General features: G+C 46.5%; 1 protein-coding gene across 2 annotated transcripts in view; it reads right to left on the bottom strand.

The window, feature by feature from the left end:
- Window positions 1-2,396: 2,396 nt before the first annotated feature.
- The window catches only part of lmo3 (LIM domain only 3), a 28,563-nt gene continuing 3,813 nt past the window's right edge, over window positions 2,397-27,146 (bottom strand). For both annotated transcript variants that reach the window (XM_084038368.1, XM_084038369.1), the window contains exons 2-4: window positions 25,874-26,087; window positions 10,586-10,711; window positions 2,397-4,488 (exon numbers count right to left, since the gene is read on the bottom strand). In XM_084038368.1, coding sequence (XP_083894494.1) covers window positions 4,383-4,488; window positions 10,586-10,711; window positions 25,874-26,079 — 438 coding nt within the window. In that variant the 5' untranslated portion in view covers window positions 26,080-26,087 and the 3' untranslated portion in view covers window positions 2,397-4,382. The remainder of the gene's footprint in view (window positions 4,489-10,585; window positions 10,712-25,873; window positions 26,088-27,146) is intronic.

Genomic DNA, 27,146 nt, shown 5'->3' with positions numbered 1-27,146 from the left:
ACTAATCTTTGCACAGTTTGGGAAGTACACTCAGATCGGACTAAAAATACAGAAGTCCATTATCCCTGCAATAAAGAACTAATGACCCAACAACGGGAATATATATTTGCCGGGGCAGCCCATCTCCTTGAAAGGGCCAAAGGATAAGGAGTCATTAAAGTCGACGTTATCTGGTCCAGATAGCATTGGCATGTCTGTAAAGATCATTATTTTTGCCCCTGGAGCCGTTTGGCAAACCGCACAACCCAGCGCTAACTCCGGGGTCGGCTGCAACGCGGGGATGAAGACGCTAACGATACGCAGCCTGGCAGCTAATGCTTCTTCTAAACGCTCCTAATGACCGCGAACCCCCCGATGTCGAGGAGTTCGGGAATGTTTCGCTCCGTGCTTCGTCAGCTCGCGGCCGAGTTTCTCGAGTTTTTATCAGGGTTTCTTCTTCTTTGATGTGATTTTTTTTCAGCCTGCTTTCGGTCGGAGGGAGCGGATCACATGAAGGCCCCGGTGAGCCGTGAGCAGCTCGTATCCTAATAAAGACTCTTAAATAAAACAGTCTCGCGGTCTACCCGTCCCTTCGGTAGAGCCGGGTGTTTATGTGAAGGACTACTCTGGTTTTCAGACGGACGCCGGGGAGCAAGAAGAGAGATGAGTATCTCTCTCTAGTGAGCTGTAAGAAACAGAAGAAATGTTCAATGTGGTTCACTTAACTATCTGTTGAAATACGGCAGTACGGAGGCCCAGAAGGGACACGCAGAGGGGAAAAGTGGGGAAAAAATACAGATGTACATTTCAAAAATCTCACAAAACTTGAGTACAGCAGCTTGGAAAATAGAAATACTGAATTCATCAAACCAGAAAGGAGACCAGAATTAGCTTGCTATCGATTGGTACCCATCTACTGGTAAATTAGTGAGAAGAGGTGCCCGCGCAAAAGTTCTAAAAGGCGAAACCCAACCCAAATGAGGCCCCGTTCACCCTGCTGCCGTCTGGAAGAGATCCACAAGTACTTCAGAGCAGCCAATATAGTTATTTTTGTGTGTATTTTCTTATGTTACAATAATGGGAATACAAACAAACTTCAACCTTGATTGTCCAAACCATTTTACCGAGCTGTAGATATATATTGTGTTTCATTCAAAGGCACTTAGATAACAAATACGTACAACACAGTCTCTTTTATTTGTTGGTTTTGTTTGTGATGCATTCTCTTTTTATGGCCTCTGCTTCCACAACACCATCTGCTCTATTCGGCTAAACGCTCGTACATTTCTCCATTGGCCAACAAAAGACCTTCATTCTGCGTTCATTGCATCATCGCCGTGACAACGATGCTACGTTATCAGCAGCCAGATCCGGGTGGGGGAGGGGGGGGGGGGGGGGTTAACATCTGACTCCAGAGCAGCTGAGCCATAATAACACATGACACATGTCTGCCATTAGTGGGAATTCAACCCCACGGTTTGCCACACTTTCTTTTAATTTGACTCGGCTGTAATCTCCATGTGTTTTCATCTACTAAAGAACTTCCAACAGCTTGAGCCTAATCAAAGAGTTTCTCTCTCTTCTCCCGCGTCTCCGGATAAGGAAATTCAATTAGCTTAATTGGCCTGGATATTATGCTCTGTAATGTGATGTAAGCATCAGTGTCGAACAAACTTCACAGGGCACTTGGTAGCACCTCGCTAATTAGAGCAATAACTTTAATCCAAATGTTTTACTTCGACATTCCGGGTGATTCTAAATTGAAATCCAGGGTAATTAGCTGAAACAGCCCGTGAGGAGATATAGCTGCCGCCGCTTTCTTGGAGGCTGCTGACGGCGAGGAGTAATTGAAGCGTATTTTTTTTTCCCTTCTCTTGTTCCCGTGTTTGACACATGACAACCAAAGTACCAAAATAGAAAAAAATCCTCTGACAGCATGAAAGCCCGTTGTGTTTCTAGAGCCGAACAAAGGGCGGATTTGAAAAATGAATCTCATTTGAATGAGAAATTTAAAACCCTGCAAACCAAAGAATCTTCTTCTTCTTCTGAGGTTTTGTGAGTTCCCTCGTCGCCGGGACAAAAACCCGGAGAGAGGACGTTTTACCAGCAGCAGAGACAACAAACTGAGGAAATGATTGCACTTTAGATCAATCATATTTCATAGGCAGCAACATGCTCTGCTGGTTAGGGTAATGGACGGGGAGCTGGCTCTGTCTGGCGGCTGCTTTGCGTCTTGTGCCCTTGAGCTAAGCACTTAACCTTTGTTTCAGCAAACAGACGATTTCTAAACGGATATAATCAAAAAAATAAAAAGAAGTACGACCGTTGGAACTTTTTCGATATCAATCTGAGCTCGACGTCTACTGGAATTGAAGGATAACAAAAAAAGAGACACGACTCACTGGTAACACAATAAAACTGTATTACATTTGTGCTTAAAATTATTACAATTACAGTATTTACAAAGCGTTGTCCTAAAAATAAACATCTCATGCTGGATGACACATAAAAAGAAAATCATTGTACAATAGCAAGCAAGGAAAAAAAAAAAGAATATTTCTTTTATGTACAACCCACAATTTACAAATGAAAGAACATTGTTTTTTCCAGCTAAGAAATGATGCCGAGCGCCATCGCACGCGCTCAGATGCTGTTCGCTACGAAGGCGTAGCGGCTCCGCAGCGGGACGAGGCCGAGCTCACCGGCGAGGCCGAGACCGCCGGCCGCCGAGGTCCGTTAACTGAACCCAGAGCTGTGTTGAAAAGCCCAGAGCTGAACGGTGATCATCGATTGGATTTCAAGTATCAGCATGTTAAACGATGCCAAATCGTGGACAACAGGCGATGCTTATCAAATAAATAGTGTAGAAAAACCCCACCATCCCCCCGACCCCCCCCTAACGACCGCTACGTTTCCCTTTGACCAGTGTGAAAGTAAAGGTTCCATAAATAGAAAGACCGTCTCCAGCAAAACAAAGAAACACACAGAAGCCGGGAGTTCAAACCCCGCGGCACAAACACTCTGAAAGTCTCTCCGACGGAAGAGAAACCCCGCGAAAGGTTAACTCTTCGTCTACCGGCGTCCAGTCTGATCCATAACGCTGCTGTAATCGCTTGTTTTTACCACTAGGGGGCAGGAGAGCAGAAAAACGCAACTAAACATTTTGTCTGAAGTTGTTATCGTTTGTTCAACCAAGACTCACAACTTTTAGCTCTTTTTGGGTCGCTACCAACTGCAGCGGGAAAATAGCTGCTAAAATGCTCCGACGCTAAAATGCTCCGTCACATTAAAAGTCATTTTTATTAATTGTAAATATAAATACTGATAATTATCAGGGAAATAATGTGAAAATCTTTGTTTTTAAGTGCTTGTGCACAAAGTGATATTTTTCCTCACAAGCCAATCAGAACAGACTTTTTTTCTCTTAAAGAGACAGAATTTTTTTAACATTAAATAATGTAAACATGTTCTAGCAGGAACCCAGAAGACAAGTACGGATGTGTTTGTCACCTTTAATGTCCTCAAAAAGCTGCAAACTTTGACTGTTTACTTAATCAACGCAGCCAATCGCGTTAGCTTCCCGCTAGCTTCGTGCTAGCTTCGCGCTAGCAGCGATCTCGTCTTTAAAAAGGTCTTCCAGTGACATCGTGGTCTCGGATACCGGTCTACGGATGCAAGGATTGTGTTTGAATTTCTGTCCATTCAGAGAAAAAAAAAACACTGATTATGCCGCAAACGCAGCTGTGATCGGGAAGTTTTTTTTGAAAATCTTCAGCAAAATCGATATGGACCAGACTGAACCTCGCAAGACTGCGAGATAAACATCCTCACACACACACACACACACACACACACACACACACACACACACATGGCAACGAATGATGTCATCGCCGTTATTTTTTTGCCACTCTTCCGCTTACATTCACCGCGTTTTTCAAATCTGATATTTTACAGTAAAAAGGTCTTTATTTCAAAAAATTACATTGATTGACAATACCTCAGTGGATTTGAGATTCAAGTAGAAGTCGTCCGTCCTCGTCGATGAGACGAGACTGCTTTTTCGAGGGGAGGGGGGGTAATATATATATATTTATTTGTATTTATTTTTTTGCTTTCCAACGACCCGGGATCGGCCGTCCGGTTGGAAACGAGGCAGCAGCGTCCGTCACAAACAAAGAAATGGCCAAACTTTTTTTTTTTTTTTTCACACTTAGTTTGTCGTCGGCTTCCGGGACCTTCCTTCCGTCTCTATGGCTATTCTGTACAGCAGAGAGTCCCCTCCCCCTCCCGGGGAAGCTTGGTTATGTACATGGTGGTGGTGGGGGGGCAATAGTGCTTTTTAGTTGTGTGATTGCAAGCTCTCCTTCAGTCTCCCCCCCCTCCTCCTCCCTGGCGGCGGGTCAGCGGACCTGGGGGGCGTAGCCCTCCTTCATCAGACCCTCCTCGTAGTCCGTCTGGCACAGAATCATGTTGTTCTTCAGGAAGAACTTGTCTCCCACACAAAACCTGCAGCACAAAGAGAGACACATCGTCAGCAGTCGTATCTGGGTTCCTCCACCTCCTACAAACTCACATTCAAGCACTTTCCAAGCACTTCAAGGTGCATCTCCATGCTTTTCCAGCCCCTTCCAGCTGTGGTAAACTCCATATTTGTACCAATCCAATGGTCAGTATTCAGTCTACTTATTATGTCACTTGTTCATCACATTAAATGAGATGTTATTGTCCTCTAAACAACCAACATGATGTTTGGAGACAGCTTTTTACAGAAGGACCACAAATGAAAGGAAAACTAATTCCACTAACAGATCCACAGAAATATAATCACCAACTATTTTCATCATCTGTTCATCATCAAAAGTCATTTTTCATAAAGAAATGTCAGAAAATGCTGTTTTCAGTCCCTCAAATATGGAGATCTTCTTTTCTCTGTTCTATCATAGATGTCATCACATACAACACACATTTCAAGACCTTTAGTCTAAATCCAAGCACTTTCCAAACCTTGAAAACACCACACTAGAATGCAAGTGTTTTCAAGGATTTCCAGCACCTGTACCAGCCCTGGAAACAGTCAACTGAATTACAAGTGTATGGGGGGGGGGGGGGGTCCTTTCCACCTGCAGCTCTTACAGAAACCCCCAACGACCTCAGCGGCCCGGTCCTGCTTCAGCCAGGGGGAGTGGTTTGGGGGGTTGGGGGGGGGTAGTTGTGCTTGACCTTTCAGCAGAGTAGCAAGTGGAGATTATGTTGAACGCGTTAAGGGCAGTAACTCTCCCTGTATTGTCCCGAGGGCTGCTTATCTCCCTCAATGTGCAGGTTGGACAAGGTCGGCGAGCAGCGGCGCCAGTGTTTACCGGGGGGGGGGGGGGGTTGGGGGGGGCTCGCCTCGCCTCCTGTTTGACTTCCTCCGATGTTCAGCCCGCCGAGTAGAGCTGCACAGCGGACGGCCGCTCAGGTAGCTCTTGAGCATCGCAAGCATTTATTCAGGGCTGCAGGGCAGATCCAGATCCAGATCCAGATCCAGAGCATGAGTCGTTGCAATTGGGACCAATTAGCAGGATTCAACACAACCGGAGGTGTTTGGCACTAAATAACCTCGACCGCCAAACAGAAGAGTGAGAGAATGGTTTATGGAAGAGCTGACATTTAAATAAAAAAATAAAAAGTGTGTGAAGCTGCAGACATGAACGTTGCATGCGAGTCCTCTAGTCCGCCTCCACGGACAGGATGTGACCTCCAGCTGGTTTCAGGGCTACCGTCCCAGATCCTCCTGCAGGTTCCAACTCAGTTTGAATCCACGTACGTAAGAGACGAAACGCTAAATCAGCCCTAAAAAACACGATGGACGAGCAGTCGCTTTCGTCTAAACCAGAGAAGAAAACGGGACATTTCTATTTAAATGGGGCGGCCATTTTTCATCCGTTTGTTTGGGAACGTCGGGGTTGCTCGTTGATTTGAGGCGTACTGAAAACCTACGTTGCTGTGGATCACGTTTCCAGTCAACGTGTCACAAATTAGTTTTCAAACGAGTCCACGTAGGGAGGCGGTCTGGGTCCGAAAACACAGGACTTTAACCCAGGAGACCGATGTTAGTGTCCTGAGTAAGTACTTTTTTTTGGTAGTAATTTAATCCAAACTCAGATGTTTTTTAATAAACACAAGTAGTTTTGTTGCCTGAACTTAACTACGTAGCTTTGTAGCGTTTAACTGTTTTTCTTCTGTTCAAAACTGCGACAAAGTTTGCCTGGGAGCGTAACCAAGGGTGCAGTTTAGTTGCCATGGGAACGTCCAACACCTTCGCCATGCGAGCCAAGATCTGAAATTGTCAATTAGGTAGAGATCTGGTTTGTGACGGCCGAGACGGCAGCATATGGTTCAATTCCTCCTCATCAAACCGTCGATTGAGTTCGGAAGCATTTAATCATTCTGCTCTGATTGACTCGGGTTCAGGTTTTTACCTTCATTACGTCGTCTATAACACATTACACAACTAAAACCACCGTTAGCGGTCCCCCTTAACGCCGCGGCGGTTCGGATCTACGTAGTTGTGCATTCGTATCGTGGTTCTGGTCTTCCTCGGTCCCCTTTCTGGGTTCTTGGTCCCCCCCTTCACTACGGAGGTGAAGTAACTAACGAGTCTTCGGAGACCGTCTTGTCGGAGGAGGACAAGAAACAAAACGAGGCGATTTGCCTCGGAGGTCCGGCGTTAACGAGAGGAAAACGGTCTCAGTGGGACCGGATCTGATCCCCGTCGGGACGCGTACAGGTCTGGAGACACTCGGCTCCCGAGACGCGACGCTTGATTGTAACGGCGAGTTGTAAATCCTGTGTGGGCACTCGAACACACGACTTTCACCCAGGAGGCCGCCGTTAAAAGTTAAAATGTTCATTATATTGTTTATGTTTATTCTTAACTTAAATCATTTGTGACACAAGTATTGCATTTTTTTCTATTAATCTAATTTAAACATTATTAGTATAATAATGAATTTACCCCAAATAAACATGATATACTTCACTATTACGATATTTTATTCAACCATCGTCTCCTAAAAACCAACAAATGTAACAAAAAAACATCTGTCAGATGCTCTTGTTCAAAACGATTGATGTGACTCATTAATTTAATATCATAGAGACTCTTTCCCTGAACCGGAGAAACGTTTTACTTAAAGTACTTATATTTGAAATGATTATGACATGGATTGATTTCATTACTGCAGTGGTTCATAATCCAAACACATTAATATACGTAAGATTGTGAACTGAGGCTTCAAACCATCATGCAGCCTGAAGAAACTAAACTAGCGAGGTGTACGTGACTGGTCTGGTCTCTGATAGCAACACAGCCGTGGGTCTTCAGTAAAATGCATGAACTTGTTATAAGAAACGCTGTTCTATCATCTCCACCAGCCGAGAGACAAACTGACATTTGTTTGTATAAAATGTGTCATTCTTTAACACGGACTTGTGCAGGATTAGGTGGCGGGATGGAGTCCTGCAGTAGACCGGCTGCACACGGCTCCCGGCTCTCAACACCAATCATACACAAAGTGACAACTGTGTTCCCTTATTGGCTATTAGGCTGCTGTCTAACAAGCCTAGCTGGTGACATACAAGGCACCGGTGGCTGAGCCGAGCCGCTGGAGAAGAAAAAACCCAATTGGTGTCAGTCTCTCCTCTGCGGAGCTCCGGCGTGGAGCATCCTCCCCTTATCAGCGCTGACCTTCCCTTGCACCGCCCCCCCCCCCCCCCCCCCCCCCTCGCCAACCCCGTCCTCCAGCCTCCCTGGACTCTGGCCTCCAGCTCATCAGGGGGAATTGGGCCAGCGCTGGCTGGATGATGAGGCTGGACGACAGCCCCATCGATTAGCTGTCCCCCAGGGCTGATCTGTGGCTAACTGCTTGCTGGATGGAGTCTCATATCTCTGTCCTTATTCCCCAACACCTCTTCTCAGGACCCGCACCCCCACCAAGACCATGTCGGTGCTCCCCCCAGCTCAGGTAGGAAAACTAACAGGTCTGGCTGGTGGGAAGGTCACGCCGGTAGATTTATGTCCAGTTTAACAGAGTGAGGCCACGTTGGGTGCAGACATGAGCAATCAGAGCCGATGTGGGATCCTATATTTTCGCTCATAGACCCGGGACAGGAGCTATTCACTCGCCTCAGCTTGATACCTTTTCAAAGTCATGCACGGAGCAGGTGTCTGCGGGGGAGGGGGGCAGATACACAAGGAAGATAACCGGCGAGGCCTTTTTTCTATTCATCTTATTCCTGAAGGTTTCAGCTCTTTTCGTGGCGAGCCAGAGATTGCTGCCAATTTGACGGCGAACGATGACAAAGAAGAAGGAAGCGGTGACACGTCTCCACCCCCCCTTGTACTTACCGGGCTGATAACTTGAAGGCCCCTAATAGCGGTGACCATTAGAGCCCCGGAGAGATGGAATCAGAATAATCACCGTGGGACACAGCCGAGCCGGCGTACCCACAAAGCAACCGATGGCGTCGGATAGATGCATGAGCAAGTATGTTTACGTGCAGCGGCGGGAGGTTGATTGTAACAAGTCAAACCTTCAAACGAGCTGCTGACCCCGGCAGGAGTGGCGGGGTAATTACGCGGCATGACCCCTGCTGACCTCGCGGTCGCCCCGCTCTGTTTATCAGATTTCACATTTTCTGATGATGTTCCGCAGAGAAATCTCTGGACCATTTGTTGGAGTTGGATTAGATTGCTTTACTGAAGGGCTCATGTGGGGGGGGGGGGGGGGGGGGGGATGGGCTTTCATGTTTGTTTGAGGCCGGGAAACTGGAGGGGACAGAGCTGGTGTAGATGAACAAGCCGGCAGATCGGTATGCCAGACAAAGAACAGAAGGCCATTTCCAGGCAACGAGACGCTGAGAAAGTATTCAGGAAATCTTAAGTGAGATCTCCTGATGGATCTGAGGGCTGGGAACGTTTGTTAAAGGTCGTTCTATTAATATGGATATAAGCGTTGAGAAACTCACTCCGACGGGACTTATTTAGCGATGGTCAAAGATGAGGGAACGCGTTAAAGGGACAGTTCCCTCGCAAATGGAATACAGATCTACGTTCTTGAGGGAATAATGATGATGTTAACGGACGTCAACGTTCTGGTCGTAGTTTGGATCCCGGGCTACATTTTCTTTGTACCGAACGAGAAGCTCAGCAAACCCAATACTGCTGTCACAACTAGCATCAGTTAGCTAGCTCACCATGTAGTCCCATTATATTGGAGAGACATCGGGCAGACCGTCGCTAATTAACACCAAAACTATCTAGATTGATAAATATCACATACAGGAGAAGAAGAAACAGTATTTTTTGATCTTGGGGTGAACTGACCATTTTAAACCTGCTCTGAATTCAAAATTGTTGTTCCAGGCAACAGATTTTAAATTCATAACCTCAGAAAAGGGTCACCACGGTAACAATAATAATCTGTGAACTGGAGCCTGATTCCAAAGTACCTGCACCAGTACTCCCCAAACAGCAAACGAAAGAATGAAACAAAGTGGAAAACAAAAGTCAGAGCTGAGGAACAGCTCCAATTAGAGCCGGCGCCACGCCATAAATCTCTGCCGGGCCGCGGTGGAAGTGTGATGGACATCTAAACGGCGCTGGCGAGGCCACGGCGGACCGTGTGAAACACACCGATGTCGATTTTATTCAACAGTTCATCAGCCGGCCTAATGTAAAAAGAAAGATTTGCTCGCGCTTTAATGGGTTTTAATGTGGTGGTGGGGGGGGGGGGGGGGGCTGCTGGGCCCGGCTGATGAAGATTAGCTGACTTCTTCCATTAGGCGAGGCTGTCTGGTGCAGCCGGCTGAAGTGGCAAGACAATAACCCGGTGCTAATTGTGCGTAACCAGTTCCTTCGCCTTCAGCATGCGCAATGTGTCCACTGTGTGTGTGTGTGTGTGCATGTGTGTGTGTGTCTATGTGACGGCAACAAAGCCAAGTTTGGGAGGAAACCCAGGAAGCCGGCCAGCGTTCTACCTTCCCGACGTTCCCCGGAGCTTCTCGGTTCCACGGTGCTTCTTGTTCAGAAAAACCTCCGATACCATTCATTTGTTTGTTCATGACAGCGATCCGTCAGAGGAACGCGGACCCTTTGAGGCTCTCCGGGTTTGGAAAAAGTTCCTGCAAAGGTTCCCAGAACTCCCAGCACGGGAATGTTTAAGGTATGTGGAGGAAACCTTTGGGGCGTCGAGGCTTCCGTACGTTTCTGGGATCTTCTGACAGCGTCTTAAACAACCTTTCTGACGGCACAGAGCTTCACTCAGTTTCAGGCACGTGTACGAGTTTACGAAAGAAGGTTTTTTTTTTTTGCTGTGTTGAACCCTCTGACCACTTCCTGTCTCCAGGATGCAGCAGAAAGTCCAGTAATGAGGACTGGTGGGAAGCATACCTAACTGCACCTGGAGCCCGGCCCACTCTGTATAACAGTAATACAGAATTATAACCACCGTGCTCGGTCCCCGCCTCAAAAGGCCCCGGATGGGTCTCTTTGGTCACCGGGTGATGAATCAACACAATCTGGCCCCCCTAGACCGGGAGGAGTACCGGTCCAATCACTCACCTCTGATTGCAGAGCTGGCAGGCGAAGCAGTCCAGGTGGTAGACGTTCTCCTTGGCCCTCATGACCATCTCGAAGGCCGGGATCAGCTTGCTGCAGGCCGCGCAGTTCCCCGTTACGCCAAACAACCTGGGAACCACAAAGAAGGCACGACGGTGAGTCTGGGAGGTGGTCTTGGGAGACCGGTGCAGCAGAACAGGATCCACCGGCAACGGCAGGCTTTTTATTTTTTCCTTGTTTCTTTTTAATTTCAGATTTGAATCTTTTCTGGAAGCTGTCAAGCAGACCGAACACAAACTACCAAGAGCTGCTGAGACGGATCCGTTCTCTGATCCAGGCCCACATATAGGTGGTTCCAGTAAACCCGGTACAGACTAGCAGGGCAGCAGCTTGTGCGATGGAAATAGCCGGCTCGTGCTGCCGCCCGGGGACGACCCTATTATTTCTCCGCTGCCTCCGGGACGTTAATGTGAGTCTTCATTAGGGATTCAGGACTGTTACTAGACCAGACTAACACGGGGGAGAGAAAAAAATCTGATAACGAAATCATATAACAAAATAACCTATTAGGCAGCCTTCTTGAGGCACTTTTAGCCGTCGTTGTTAAAATGATAAAACGGCACGCCACTCTCAGAGTCTGTAAGAGATCGCAATCTGATAAATGATCTCGGGGCTCCGGGTATGCACGGGGTTGTTTATTAACCTTCAGAAAGTATGTTTCCCGGCGGCGAGGGAGGCAGATAGATTGTGCCCTCATGAATATCTGCAGAATTAAGAGCCACTGTCAACACACCTTGAGACAATGAAGGATATCTGGCGTAACGCGGCAGGTGGGAGGAAACAAAGAGGGCCGGCGCGGCGGATTAGTGCCGACTTCATTAGAGGAATTAGGCCTTTTCTTCCCTTCAGCAAATGTAGATACACTCGGTTCCCATGAAATACATATGTCACCTGTTTCTGTCCTTACAAAGTCATAGATCTTAAAAAGAACGAATGATAGATTTAGTGCGAGCTAATGACTGTTTGATCAAAACACCGTCACCGTGACGACGGACGTCCTGTAATCAGCTGGTTCTCAGACAGCGAGCTCTCGAAGCTCCGCGTTATAAATGGAAACGTTTTGTTTTTTACAAATTCAATTTCAACGTGTGATTGGTGTGAATCTCCCGTCTGGCACACAAAAGAGACGGACAGACAAACAAACAATATGTAATAATTAAAGGACCAGCAGCAAAATGTCACGGACCAAAACACGATCTGATCCAAGGTATGCAAGACACCATCCATCCACCACATATATTTCCTTTCAGGACTGAAACCAGAAGAAACGACTGAATGTGACGGTTCATTGATATTTCTGCTGTTGGAGGAAAATAAAAGAATACGGAGGCTGATAGAAGTTTGATGCCGCGGACGCTAATGGCTCTCAAAGGGGAAAGGAGGCAAATTAAGCAACAAATTTGGAGGATTTGGGGGTTTTTAGAGACCCGGGATGCGTTCATGACTGCGTTATGATATCACAGCTGGTGATGGACACACTGAGTCGTGTCTAGAAGCCTCCGAACTCACAGAAGAGAGAGAGAGAGAGGAAACAGAATAACAGATGTAGAGTCGACGGCCCGACGAACACCCGGCCTCCGCGGCTGAGAGACGCCATCTTTATTTATACTTAAAGAGGTCGAGGATGCAACGCAGAATTAAAATTCATGCTTTTTGCTCAAATCTGAATTTGAAAAGGGGGCTGGGAGGCGTTCGATGGCCGACACCTTGTTCAGTCAAAGAGGCGTTCACTGTGCATTACAGCCCTGTACGGCTCAGTGGTACCTATTTGATGAGAGAAAAACAGACCAATTAAATTATTCCACAAGGCTTTAGCCCAGTGGACCCCAAACCCCGATCTGAGTGTGCAGCCCCCCCCTTTAGGAAGAATGCAGTGTGGTGTCATGCCGATGCTTTTTTTCCCTCGGCTTTGTCGAGCTAAATCCAAAATACAATGACCGGCCAATTACCGGGGGTGTAGGAAGGGAGATGCATTATCCTGGAAGAGATACGCGGAGCCACAGATTGTGTACGAGGCGTTTTAGATCTGCAGCTCTGCACAAGTTCCAACGGGAAACGCTTGTTTGATACAACCGGATCGCAAATTTGCACCAAATTTGGAGGAAAACCGTCTCAAGAATTATTATTAGGAGTCGGTTTGTCAAGAAGAGAGCAATGATAGCGTTGCCTGAATGAAAGAGGAAAACAATGTTGAATCGGTTTGTTTCTTGTATTAATGTGAGGAAGGTTAGGAGCGATACGGCTTTAATCTGCTGCTATTTTCTTTTTTTTTGTCCCTTCAGTTTTTCTTCTTTGCATTTTGTTTTAATCGATACACAAACTGTTTCCACCTCAGCCAAACATCAAAAATTTGGTGCAATTTTTCAGCAATGTCCACAAATTAAAAAATGTGCATGAGAAAACGGAATTTGGATGAAAAAAATGCATCGACTTTGTTTCCGGAGAGAAATGTTTTAACTGTGAAACATTTTATTCGCCTCTTAAAACGTAAACTGAAAAACCCCACAACGATCTGATTTTTGTGGCTTTCGTGACCCTTTAGAACGAGCGGCACCTGAACGCCTCCTGCTGCCCAAACCTCGGTGAAGACGATCCGTCGGCTCGTCTCTCAGCTGACCGGGTTCCAAGGACAACTTCTTTTGGGAGGGTTAATCCATTTTATGTGTGCGGGGGTGAAGGGCTCCAGTGCTTCCAGTCGCCATTTGAAATTCCGGTGGCGGCTTTGCTCTCCTCCCTCCCTCCCTCCCTCCCTCTCTCCCTCCCTCCCTCTCTTCCATCCCTCCCACCACTTCAATTGCTCCAGCCTCGGCGTGCATTCATCAGCTGCCGGATTAGAATTTGTTTCCTCACAAACCATTGATCATCGGCCTATTACTAGGCAAATGACAGTTAATTACCCACTACATTAACCACCGGGACCCGGGGACCGACTCCCCGCGCCATCAGTCAACATGATGAATGTGGCGAGTTCAGTAATGCGCGGCCGCTCGCTCGTCCGCCTGCCACGCCGAGAAACAACCCCTGGATCTCACTTCCAGGCAAACCAGGGAAAATCTATGGCAATCTGCATAATCAAGGCTCAGGGTTAATAACAGACAAATGATTCGCCGCATCTCAACACCGTCGGCCGTGCTTTGTGTCCGTTTGATGGTGCTGGAGCGGCGCCGGCTTCCCGCCTGCTGTTTTAATCACAGAAGCGAAAGTTTGTCTGCAAACAAGAGTCCGTCTGTAAAAAAAAAGGTCGTTAACGTTTCATCTCGACAGCAGAGAGACCGGCGAGGGGAGGGGAGACCGTCGAGGGTGGCAGATATAATCAAGACTCACGGCGTTCCTCAGTTTTGCCCGCCCGGCGTGCGTGATTGTCAGTGATTAAACAACTCTGGGGGCCAAAATTATTTCAATTACGGCGGCCGTGACCTGGGAATTGTCCCTGGGATAAGATTTTCCTCCTTGAGTGCCCCGACTCGCCTGGCTGCCGGCTCTATCAGTTCTCATCTGCACCTGGACTCTGATATCCTAATGATGAATTATGGCCCTGCTTCTCAGAGACCGAGACAGAGGAAGGACCCCCCCCACCCCTGAACCGTCGGCCCGAGGAGCAGCTGCAGATCGCTACCTTAATTAGCTCCCATCAAAAAACAGTCGAAAAACACACCGATCGTCCACCACACACCTGAAACTGTGAGAGAGAAAGTACAGGTGGCGGTCCGGAGACGCTATCATCACTTTTATTTTATTTTTAAAGACATCTTACCCTTAACTCCGTCTCCAAAATGAACCAAACCTCCTGAGAGAAACAACTAGCACCAAACAAAGTCACCGGTAGAGAAGCTTTCCTGGCAGCGCTGTGTTTGGGGTCCGTATTGAAGAGGGTGTAATGAAAGATTTTGGAGGCCCCGCGGGGCCCAGATGTGCAGTTCGATAGGCACTCAGGCACGCCAACCCACCTGCCATCCCGAGCGGGGCGCCAGGCGGTGGCAACAACCAGCCCCGGCAATTATCTGCACCAAACATGCACGGCCCCCACGACTCATCGCTCTTCACAGCTAATTGAGCTAATCTGGACCGGAGGCGGCGGTCCAACAGGACGATGTGTCCGGGCGACTGAACTGAAATGAAATACCAGTGTTGAGTCCTGCATGGGGGGGTCTGTAAAATACAGAGAGAATAAAACCAGTGTAGTGTTTGTCAGTTTTCAAAATGTGGCACTAATGACGAGGCTAAGTCCCGCCCCCTTCCAGTGAACCAACATGGAACCTTATTTGGTTAGCTAACGGCTGTGTTGGTGACGTGCTTTACAGAATTAAGTCATATAATAACAAACTGTGAGTTTCTTGACCACGGTATTTTTTTTGCCATGTTTCTACGGAAGCCCAGAACGGACAAAACCAACCAATAAGCCCTCCATGTTTTTACGTGTCCTGAAGGCCACTGTAGTTGTAAAAACCACGGTCACGTGAGCAGACGGGCATTCAGCACTCGAGTCCACTTAATCCTACGCACTGTCCCTTTAAGACGACTTGAAAGGGACTTTTAATGACTTCATTATGCCGACTTGTCACTAATTAGATTTCTCCAGCGTGAGGTTTCAGGTAAAGGTCACGTAAGATCTCTTGTTTGGGATCAGTTGGCCGTGTTCATCAACGGTGCGGTTGCCTCGTTTGTAAATTAAAAACGACGACGAAGAGCTTCAGTTAATAGCTTCCTGCCCGCGTTGTTCAGGCTTTCAACGCCGGCTACGTGATATCGCTGTCATCATTCATTCCACCGAGGTGACATTCCTTCTCTGCTTTTTGGGGGGGAAGCAAAACAAAGGCACCCCACTCTTGACCTCCCCTTAAGGAAACGTGACCCCTCTCATCGGGACAATTAAGCACTAGATGGAAACAAGACCCTCCAGCATGTGCGACCCCCCCTTCAGACTCGATCGCTCCTGATTACCGGTGCCCACTTTGACCCCTCAGCATTTTCAGATTACATGTGAAAAGCCCAATTTAATTACAGGAACTTCAGAACACACGCGTTGCCCAGCGCCGGCGTTATTGCCGAGGTAATTGCCAGACGTGTGAAGTGGAATTGTGGTGTTGGGAGGTTAATGGCAGCCAAGCTTTTCCTAAGCACAACATAACAATTACAGGCTGCTTTCAGAGCTTTTAACGTCTCTGTGCCATTTCATTCAACTGCGAAAACCCCCGACGTTCACAGCTACTCGCAGTTCTTTGTGTTGTATTTTATGACATTTGAACCTTTATGAGACAGGAAATAAAATAGAATACATAATTGAGAATTGAAAAAAAAACAAAACATGAATCACAGTAAAATCCATCCGTCTGGTTCACTTTCAACAGTTTGGTTTGTGTTTTTCTGCCAACTTTCTTTGACAGAAAAGGAGCAAAAAACGTTACCGTTATCACGTTACAAAATACTAGCATAGTCGCAAATCATAACCTAAAGCAGAGTTCTGAACTGTCGCAACAAAAAAATAACAGTCGCAACAGTTGACGCATTATGTTTACGTTTCTCGTTATCGTCCAGGGTTTAGCTAGCGGTCGTCATGAAGCTAGCATTGTGTTTACACACAGTCGAGAGTGATCCACTTTCAAATTTCGGGGGGGATTTTAACAAGAATATAACCAGGGTGACAACTCCAAGATGTTTCCAGAAATGTAAACGTCCCACAAAATTCTGACCAATCACAAAACAGTTAGCAAGCACGTGGCGTTCAGGAACCGAGGACTTAGTGGAACATGTGTTTAAATATTTCTCCCTGAATCCGAACAAAGTAACTACAGACCTAGCATGGTGGTCGGAGCAGCGGCCATATTTATGTGTCCTGTTGCCGTGGTGACGGTATAAAGTAAACAGACTAGTCGCTGATACATCGATACTGACGAGAGCAGCTGAACTTTAGACGTGTAAAATCTAAATATTCATATGATTATGATAATGATGAAGTATCAGAGGAGGTTGCTTGCTGACTGAGGACACGGCGGGATCACAGCCGGCCGCCGTCGACAGGAACACCCACACTTCCCGGCTTTTAATGGCCCTTTATCGTTTAGAGAAAAAGCTGTGTGGAAAGGAAACCCGGCGAGCTGTCGAACAAAGACATCTTCATAATGAATGGACCAAGTGCAGCCAATTAAATTAATGAGAGCCTACAAAAAGCCTTCAGGTCTGGCCAAACCCAAATATGGAAAAACCATTAAAGTGTGAGCAGTGTTCTGTCGCCATGATGTCAGGCAACTTTTAACAGTTTGTGTTCGGGAGCGAGAAAGCGCGACTAAACTATCGTAAAGACCACTTTTTGGTGTTGAACTGCGAGGCGACTGTGGAGGAAATAAAATATACTTTTAATAATTACAACGAGCCGTTAACTTCCACATCTCAAACGCTTGAGAAGTTTCAGTTGGTCACGATCTGCAGCCTCGCCACAAGGTGTTGCCAAATCAAACGCGCCGGCTCTTTAAGAAGAAACGCTAACATGCAACACGTGACGCTTATATTCGTTAGCAACACGACAAATCAACGATAATAATATAATTATCTGAACTAAAGGTACCACATTTTTTCTGGGCTTTCTACCAACTTTCAGGGTCTTTGATAGCGACAATAATAACGAGAGCAAACTCAATGTCGAGGATGTACTTTCACTCCAGCACCGACATTCTGTAGAAACATATTCACTGTGTAATGATGTTATATTAGTTAAGTTCAAGGAGATTCGTGACCTCGTTATTTCTTTGTTTTTCTTACTTTTAGACATTCTACGACGGCAGAATGTTTAATTAGGAATCAGGATTTGGGCCACTGGAAGTTAAAAAATACAAATAATAAAATCACTGAGTCAGGGGAAGAAAAACGTTCTCACTCTCTGAGATAAAAGTGATGAATTTATGAGAAAAAAAAGTTCTAAAAAAACAAGAAATCGTATATTCCCTGAGATGGAAGTGGTAAATTCACGATTTGGAAAAATAATCTAAAATTTAAGGGATAGATTGTGAATATTCTCTGAGATTATAAACTCAAGAAAAATAAAAGGGAGATATTGTCAAAAACCCTCTAACAGTGGAAGAAAATAAAGTATTTAATATATAAACAATGTGATGATTCAGCCTCAGTTCTTCTTTTTGGATGCGAAGTGAGAAACGATGTTCTGTAATTACAACCTCGTCTTCTTCAAATGTGAAAACTGGAAAGAAAAATTGTCCAAAAAACGAATCTGTAAAAACTGAGACCCGGCGATGCCGTTTCACCGTAGACAGGAAGTAGCGCTCCCGATGATCTGACTCCTCGCCGCGTCCTCTGGCCTCTCGCCGCCTCAGAGACACATCAGATACACCAGAGACGGGCGTGACCTCGGCCACGCATCGATTCTTTCATTCCTCCAAAACCAATTCTAGATTATCTCCTCAGTAATGAGTCTTTGTGAGGATTTCTCTTTCCAGAGTCTCGGCGTGGACAAACATCCCGAGACGACGCCTCACACGTTAACTGCGGCGGCTAGCGCTAACATCGTGACTTAATGAAGTTGTTAATTCCTTTCGTAATTTACACGTTTGCTCACAGCGTGTCGGATTCAGGTTCGCAGACGGGAGACGGCTACGAGATTACGTTTTTACTTTCAGCGCTCCGACATCCAAATCCATGACAGGTTTCTATGGTAACGTGAGGAAGTTGACTGGCTGTGATCGCTGTGGAGATCTGGTCTTGTAGGCAGCGGCTGGATCAGGTCTGGGTGGTGCTGGTGTGGGGGGTGGAGGGTGAGGTGGGGGCGGGGGGGGGGGGGGGGGCACAATAGTGTGTCTGGCAGTTCCGCTAGGCCGCCCACTAATTGAGAAGTCGCTCAGGGGTTCAGCAGCTCTGCCTGTAGCATCCAAATAACGCCTGTAAGTGGGGCTGACACCGACCAATCAGCATGTTGAAATCCTGTTTTCCACCGTGCTGCCCCCGAACACCCCCCCCCCCCCCCCCCCCTCCTCACAACACTCACGGTTCTAACAGCTGCAGCCCCCCCCCCCTACTTCATCTCCATAAAGTCCTCATTAACCGAGGGGGCGGCACAGAAGGCCTGGCTGAAGCCCACACACACACACACACACGCATACACACAAACACACACACACACACACACACACACACACACACACACACACACACACACACACACACACGCATACACACAAACACACCTCCGTGTCAGACGCCACCTCTGACATCATCACACGCAGACGACGAGGCGCTGTATGTGATCCAGCGGCCCGCTGCATTGTGGGTAAAGATAGCACACACAAGTCTGTGGTCCGAAACCTCAGCTGATCCCAGACCAGAGCCCTGTGGGGTCTCAGCTCTACATCACACACATGCACAGGTCAGACTAGAGAGAACTGTATCTATAGATATAGCTCCGCCCCCCCTCAGGCAGGTGAGGGGGGGTTGTGTTGTGGTTTATTTGGACCGACTATGAGAGAGTGATATACATGCAGAACACTGTGGATGATCCCCAAACACACTGAAACAAAACAACAGCCATGCCAAAGCCTGTGGGGGGGGGGGGGGGGGGGGGGGGTGCTGCATATCACTGTGTCGAGCAGCAGGGCTGTTATCATTCTCTCACATGCCTGCAGAAGAGAGGTGGCAGCCAAATATGTGGCAGCGCCGCAGCCAGCGGTGTGTTGAAGGCGGGGGGGGGGTCAGAGTAGTGAAGCAGCGAACAAACAACCCTCCGACTAAAACCACATCAGCCTTTTCTTTTTCATTTTTAGCCTGAAAAAGGTCCAAATACGTCACTGAGTGTGTCTCCAAGGCAACGAGGCTGTCAAGATCCACCCGTCGCTCCTCCACAGTCCAAATATGGTCACTTCCTTCCACTGGTTGCAAAAATATACAAGTTGCCGAAATGGAGGCTTCAAAAGTGATATTTACGATTATCCCGAGAACTGAAACGCACCACGATCGATTTATCGTGATTTTTTAATCCCATCTCATATATAAATATATATATTCAATGTTATTGCACATTTCTATCGGTTTCTATCTATCTATTACATATTTATTTCTTTAAAATTTAAATCTGAAATGAACAAATCTTTTCTGCCATCTGCAGCGAAACAGGTTTCCTGAACGCATCACAACAATACGGCTCTGAAGTTAACAGGAAGTTGAACTCCGGTTCACGGACAAAAACATAGTTTTAACTGAAAACCTTTTTGCTTCTTCTCCATCAAAGAACCGAGCGGCAGATTAAAAAAAACTCTCCTTAATCTGTAAAAGCCTCGCAGATCGTTGCCTGGGAGGGGGGGGGGGGTTAATATATGCATGGAAATGACCTGCGGAACCCCCCCATAAAGAGGAGGCCAGCAGAGGTCAACCAGCCTCCAAACTGCTCTTGAGTTTAATTAAAAAGACAAAGAAGAGCATAATTTCGGAGAGGACGGCATGATCACTGTTACTGGTGTTTCCAGGAGGCCCCTCCATGTTCCCACCTTACCCATAAGGCCGAGCGGCATCCTCCTGGCCCTTTGATGTACAAATACGCAACGTTCATGAGGTGAATCTGGGAGGAGAGGATGGGAAGTTAGAGTCAGGTGACGGAGCTACGACACGAACCTCGGAAAGGAACGGTGGACAAAGGTCAGGGGTCGAGGTTTCACATGCTGAAAATGTTTGATTTGCTTGAGTGGATTTAACGCGATGCAAGTCAATATTCATTAGGGGGTCTGGCTTGTCGGGGGGGGGGGGGGGGGGGATTTACAAGATTACAAAGCAGCATCAGGAGATGATGGATGTGTTCAATTGCTGCAAAGTAACTGACTCGATGAATTTTTCATTACCGGCTGATGTGTTTGGGACAGTGAATTAGATCAGCCCCGCTGATGAAACGCAGGGCCGTGCACCAGCAGCCAGGGGCCCCCCTGGGAGGGGGGGGGGGGGGGGGGGGCGAACGGGGGAGGATGGATCGCAGTGCACCGGACACATGATCTGGTGTTTTAGGGGGATCCTGTACAAGGCACCAACTTAAACCGCTGTGACAGAAAGAAGTCGCCATGGCAACCCTGAAAGAGGGGCCCATTAACAACATAGACATGGACGTCGTCATGGTGACGTCGTCATGGTGATGTTGTCATGGTGACGTCGTCCTCGAGGCCGTCACCATATTTGTTTTTGCAACCAGTGAAGGAAGTGATCCAAGGTTCAACTTTAAGTGTTAAAGTCATCTTAGTAGCTAACTAGCATTGGTAGCGCGGTAGTGACCTGTCAATCAGCAGGTAAGCCCCGCCCCCCAAAGCATCCCCTGCTTTCTGGTTTGGTGGACTCTAAATGGACCACAGGAATTGCGACAGAAGTAAAATGTCCTCGTAGTAGCAATAAGAAATATTCCCACACCTGTTATATGGCTTTTTATTATTCCTAACTGCCCAAACGTGAATGAAGATAAAGATTTATCATATTCATTATTCACATTTATCTTCTTCTATGTCGGATTTCCATCGTGACTTGAAGAAGCTGCTTGTGATATTTTAAGAGCCGGCATCATTAAATTAGTGTATATTCATCAGAAATGTTAAGGGGCATCATGTAGATACATTTACAAAAAATAAATACATACATGTTTAATAAGAAGGTAATTGTATAAATAGATGTCCTAAACATCCTAAAACTGTGACTTTAAGTGAAATCCCCCAGATCATCTGTAAGCGTCGGCCGGAAGAAATCAACAAAACATCTCACTTCCTTCAAATCCCCAAAACAAACAGTCATGCAGCGATTTTACGCTGAGTCATGAAAATAAGAAGCTGTGGGGGGAGGGGGGGTTAAATCACCCCATTCTATTCCTCAGCACAGATCAGATCAAATCATAACAGCCTGCTCCGTGACCCTTGACCCCCCCGACCAAAAGCAATTTCACTCGGAGAGACGGCGAGGTGAGTTTGCGCATGTCGAGGACGCCGAAAACAGAAAACAGGAACTTGTGAGATTCAGATGCACTCTGGGAAAACGGCGATGTAAAGCAATTTCAGGGAGCAGCAAAAAAAAAAAAAAAAAAAATACTTTACATGTAAGCAGTGGCATTTAGACGCCGTTGTGACGCCGCCATCAGAAGTTTAACGGCGTTAGTGGGGGGGGGGGGGGGGGGGGGGGGGTTGGGGGAGGAGGGAGGGTCGGCCGGGGAGAAAGCAGTTACAGCCGCGACCTATTCATATTGTAATACCTGCGGCTCACTGGTGGAGGTATGCTTTAAAAGCAGGTGGTGACATCTTCATTTTTCATGGCCCGAAAAAATGTGGCTGCTCCCCCTCCTCCTCCCCCACGATGCATTATTCTTGCTCTAAGCAGTGCCTTTCCTCGGGGGGAGGCGGGGCTATTGTTTTACAACACTCCCAGCTGCGGCCTACTTGCTTTGCCCGTGGCTGACCCCCCCCCCCCCCCTTCTCTGGCAGTTATTAATAATAACACGTGCCGGGGAAGAAGTTCACCTTGTAGCGCTGAGGCCACTCGCTCCTCCATGTATGTCCAGCCTCACACGGGGCACCCTCCAGGGGGTTACCCACCACGGGGAGGAGGAGGGTACCCCCCAGAAACCCACAAAAGACATCAAACAACCCCCCCCCCCCCTTTTTTATACGTAATGAGAATCAGGTAATGGTCCAACGTGATGGAGATCCTGATGAACAGCATGAAAGAGGGCCGAGACTCGAGAGAGGCGAAGGAACGAGGAGGTGAAGTGGCGACGCCGACAGACCCGAGTGCCCCGCCCTCCGCCTTCGAGTCACATGACGAGAGAGAGAGAGAGAGTGACAGAGAGAGAGAGAGAGAGAGTCCTATTGTAATGCGGGATTCAATCTGAGTCCTGAATGAAGCGACGCATTCTCTCCTCGAGTGCTCAAGTGGCTCAAAAAACCTGAAGGTTTCTTTTTTATTAGTCGGCCCTAAAAAATGTGTCCTTTGCGTTAAAGAGGGGGGGGGGGGGGGGGGGGGAGGAGGGGTGCCATTTAATATGATTCTGACATGATTCTAAGTGGATGAGCTGAAGCCGGTTGTCGGGAACGGATCGGACTTTAGATTTAAACTGCATTAAATCTGTCGCCGTGGCGCCCGAGAAAAAGTCAAACGTGTCGACGCTGAAGGACGGAGGAAGCGCTCACCGACACGGCAGGAGGGCCGACCTTTACGAGAACCCGTCAGAACCAAAACCCTCACCAGTCTCCGTCAAGACCCCCAACATTTAGACTGTTACAAGCTACACAAACAACTCGCCAAAATCAAGGTGTCCCAAATAAATCGCATTTATTAAGTTCTGTCTTTTTACTACGGGAAACGACTTGGCTAGGTTTAGGAAATAAGTTTGTTACGTAGTTATTTGGGCTACGTTACGTACGTGACATCAAGTTACGTTGCTTGCGTAACACAACGTAAAGTCAACGCTCACTTTTTTCATTCAGGACACAGACAGCGGTCTCCTGGGTGAAAGTCATGTACAAGTACACGAAACGCCACTTAACGGCCAAATTAAAAGTATTATAGTAACGTGATATTTACTTTGTACAGACTGTGAAAGTCATGAACAAGCGCTGCAGCAGCGCGGCGTGGAGGACAGGAAGTGAGCTCTGATGTCATTGACCAGAGGTCCTCGCGCCCTTCAGCCCAACATCTGCGGGAGTCATTAAGAGGAAGAGGAGCTGGCCTGAATCTTTCAGCCGGTAGAGAGTCGGCGAGGAGAACCGATGACAAACTACACCGGCTTCCTGCGAGTCTCTGAGGAGCGCGGCGGGGTGATGATGCTGCTGCTGCGGCCATCGCCGTGGCGACGGATCTATCCGAATCACCTCAAAGACAGTAACGATACAAACCTTCTACATGCTGAGTATGTGTTCAAAAGACGCTTCTATGGAATAAACAGTTACCATTAGTTACATGCATAGTGTCTTTTCAAAATAAAAGTCATTGTTCACAGGAAACGTACAGTTTCGTACTTTAATTTCCAAAATAAACTTTTGGAATCGGGAAATGTATTGTTTGTACATGTTACCTGCTTAGTGCCTTTTCAAAATAAATGTGTGTTCTCAGGAAATGTTTGGTTCCCATTAGCTACATGTGTGGTGTCTTTTCAAAATAAACTTCCTTCTCCAAAGGAAACATACAGTTTCCTTCAGTTACGTGCGTAATTTTAACAAATAAACTTCTGTGATCACGGCTAACGTACAGTAACGCACATGATACGAGTTCAAGCTGTCTTTTCAAAATAAAAGACATTACGCAATATCAGTGATATTGATAATGCAGTGTCTTTTCAAAATAAAAGACACTATGGATTATCAGTAATATTGATAATGCAGTGTCTTTTCAAAATAAAAGACACTATGGAGTATCAGTAATATTGGTAATGCAGTGTCTTTTCAAAATAAAAGACACTATGGAGTGTCAGTAATATTGGTAATTAAGAGATTCTGAGTCCAGAAAACGATCTTCCTGCTACTTTGTGGGACAAAAAGACAGAAATAAACTAAATGAGATTTCTGAAAAGAACCGATGAGCTTCAGACGCCGCGTCGCCTTAACAGATACAAGCTTGACTTGATGTCACAGTCACGCAAAATCCCACAATGCATCGTAAGCCCCCCGACGCCGCCAGATGAGAAAAAAAGATATGTTTTTCATTTACATTTACATGTGTAGGGGGGGGGGGGGGGGTAAGTAAGTTATTACAGCGTGCTCTACATGTCGGTTATCTCTCGCTGATAGCCGGCTTTCCAAAAAACGTTAATAAATCCGGCCGTGTTGACGCCTCTGTGAGTTTGCTTGCATTTACAATCTGAGGAGAAACCAGCGTAGAGGAAAATTGAAGTTGGATTAAAAAAAATGAATGAATAGATAGATAAATAAATAAGTGTTCTCCTGCTGCTGTCTTTAAAATGGATGCCTGGAATTTACAGTTTTCCATTAACTGATGCCCAACAGCTTTTTTTTTTCTCTCACCGGCCTTGAAGGCAGCGCCGGTGTGTGTGTGTGTGTGTGTGTGTAGCACTCAGCAGGCCGTTTGTGCTGCAGTCTTCATTTCCTCAGCGTTTCTATTTATTTATTTATTTTTAACATAAACGTGTCTGAATCCTCCGGTGGCTTTTTTTTTTTTTTTTTTTTTTTTAAAGCATTATCTCTTCACATGTCAGCGTAAACACGGCGTCACCGCAGTAACCAGCATCATCATCACCGGGAGCTTTTGGTTTCAAAGGAATCATTTGGTGATAAAAATGTTCTCGCCGCGGAGAGAGAGAGAGAGAGAGAGAGAGAGAGAGATAATACCTGTAATTATGTTTGCACACACACACACACACACACACACACACACACACACACACACACACACACACTCCTCCTCCTCCTCCTCCTCATTTGTTGGTCCACGTGAGAGGATGAAGGATTATTACTGGATTCTGGTCTCGGACCCCTGAAGGATTCTATTAACCCGGGTCATGTCGGCCTAATAACCGGCAAAGGGGGGGGGGGGGGGTAGTTTACAGATGAAGCCGAGGGAATATTAAAAACATGGAGTAAATGTGTGCTGATCCTTATGTGTTGCTTTAACCTGATAATCACAAGTAGAAATTATATATTTGAGGTTTTTGAGTGCGAATGAAACGGATCCTCGACTTCCGTCCAAAAAAACCAAACCCTGATTCCAGAGAAGAAACAGATTCCAGCAAACAGGATTACTTCAGATGAAACACAGAAAACTCTTTGAAGTAATCCAGTCGGCCCTTAATAAAATAAATGAATGAATACAATGCTGCCGTTCCGGCCTGTGGGCTTGGTTCTGGTCCTGGTCTGGGATTGGTTGGAAGGACTCCTCCGGTTACTATGGTTACGTCCCAGTTAGACACCAGGTAGGAGTTTGTTGTCACAACTCCAAATTGAATTTGCTTGAGGAATTATATAAATTGCTGCTGATGTGACCTTTGACCCCTGTGATGCTGCTACTTTACACATTTAAACCTGTGGAATTTATTTCATTTAAAAAAAGGAAAAAAACGTAATTCTTCTTGGTGAATAAAACCAGATTTCTAAGATTCAAAGCTAAATTTAAATAAAAAGTCATATAATAACGTGAGACTCCTGAGGTTTGTTGAATAAACAATGGATCAGTTCAGTGGATCCTCAGTGTTTCAGACCTTGCTGAGACTGTGAACGTGTGTGACCCGTGGCAGCGGCGGCGGCGGTTGGGGGCGGGGCTTACCGTAGGTAGTCTCTCCGGCACAGGATGAGGTTGGCTTTGGTGTAGAGCGTGGAGCCCACCTCGCCCAGCCGGCAGTCGCAGCAGGCACACTTCAGGCAGTCCTCGTGCCAGTACTTATCCAGCGCCTTCAGCAGGTAGCGGTCCTTGATCTTCCGGTTGCAGCCGGCACAGCCTTTAGGCTTGGTGTCCGGCTGGACGGAGAGCATTTGTATACCTGGTGGGGGGGGGGGAGAGGCATTAGAAACACCCCGACACCGATTCATTCAACTGTCAGAAACCAGCATATGGGGGGGGGGGGGGTCCTCTGGGGTTCAAAGGTCATCATGCAAACTTTACAGTAATTCATATTTCCACAACACCGAAGCTGTTTGGACTCGCTAGAGACTTTTACACACAAGACACCAGATGCATTCTGGGTAAACAGAATGGCCGAGCGGCGTCTGTGGGGGAGAGACGGCAGCATCGGTCTCAAACACACGGACAGACAGACAGAGAGGAGTGTAGAAGAAGAGGGAGTAAAAGAAGTAGAAGAAGTAGAAGAAGTAGTAGAAGTAAAAGAAGAAGTAGAAGAAGTAGAAGTAGAAGTAGAAGAAGTAGAAGAAGTAGTAGAAGTAAAAGAAGAAGTAGAAGAAGTAGAAGTAGAAGAAGTAGTAGAAGAAGTAGAAGTAGAAGAAGTCGTAGAAGTAAAAGAAGTAGAAGAAGTAGAAGCAGAAGTAGAAGAAGTAGAAGCAGAAGTAGAAGCAGAAGTAGAAGAAGTAGTAGAAGTAAAATAAGAAGTAGTAGAAGTAGAAGAAGAAGTAGAAGAAGTAGTAGAAGTAAAATAAGAAGTAGTAGAAGTAGAAGAAGAAGTAGTAGAAGTAGAAGAAGTAGTAGAAGTAGAAGAAGTAGTAGAAGAAAAAGAAGTAGTAGAAGAAGTAGAAGTAGAAGAAGTAATAGTAATAGTAGAAGTAGAAGAAGTAGTAGAAGTAGAAGAAGTAGAAGAAGTAGTAGAAGTAAAAGAAGAAGTAGTAGAAGTAGAAGAAGAAGTAGTAGAAGTAGAAGAAGTAGTAGTAGAAGTAGAAGAAGTAGTAGAAGTAGAAGAAGTAGTAGAAGAAGTAGTAGAAGTAGTAGAAGTAGAAGAAGTAATAGTAATAGTAGAAGTAGAAGAAGTAGTAGTAGAAGTAGTAGAAGTAGAAGAAGTAGTAGAAGTAGTAGAAGTAGAAGAAGTAGTAGAAGTAGAAGAAGTAGTAGTAATAGTAGAAGTAGAAGTGAGCAGTCGTGACACAAAGAAACC

Source organism: Eutrigla gurnardus, assembly GCF_963514095.1.
Source record: "Eutrigla gurnardus genome assembly, chromosome: 21".
Taxonomy (NCBI): domain Eukaryota; kingdom Metazoa; phylum Chordata; class Actinopteri; order Perciformes; family Triglidae; genus Eutrigla; species Eutrigla gurnardus.
Note: the sequence above shows the minus strand (reverse complement) of the source record. Positions and strands in the feature narration are given on the sequence as shown.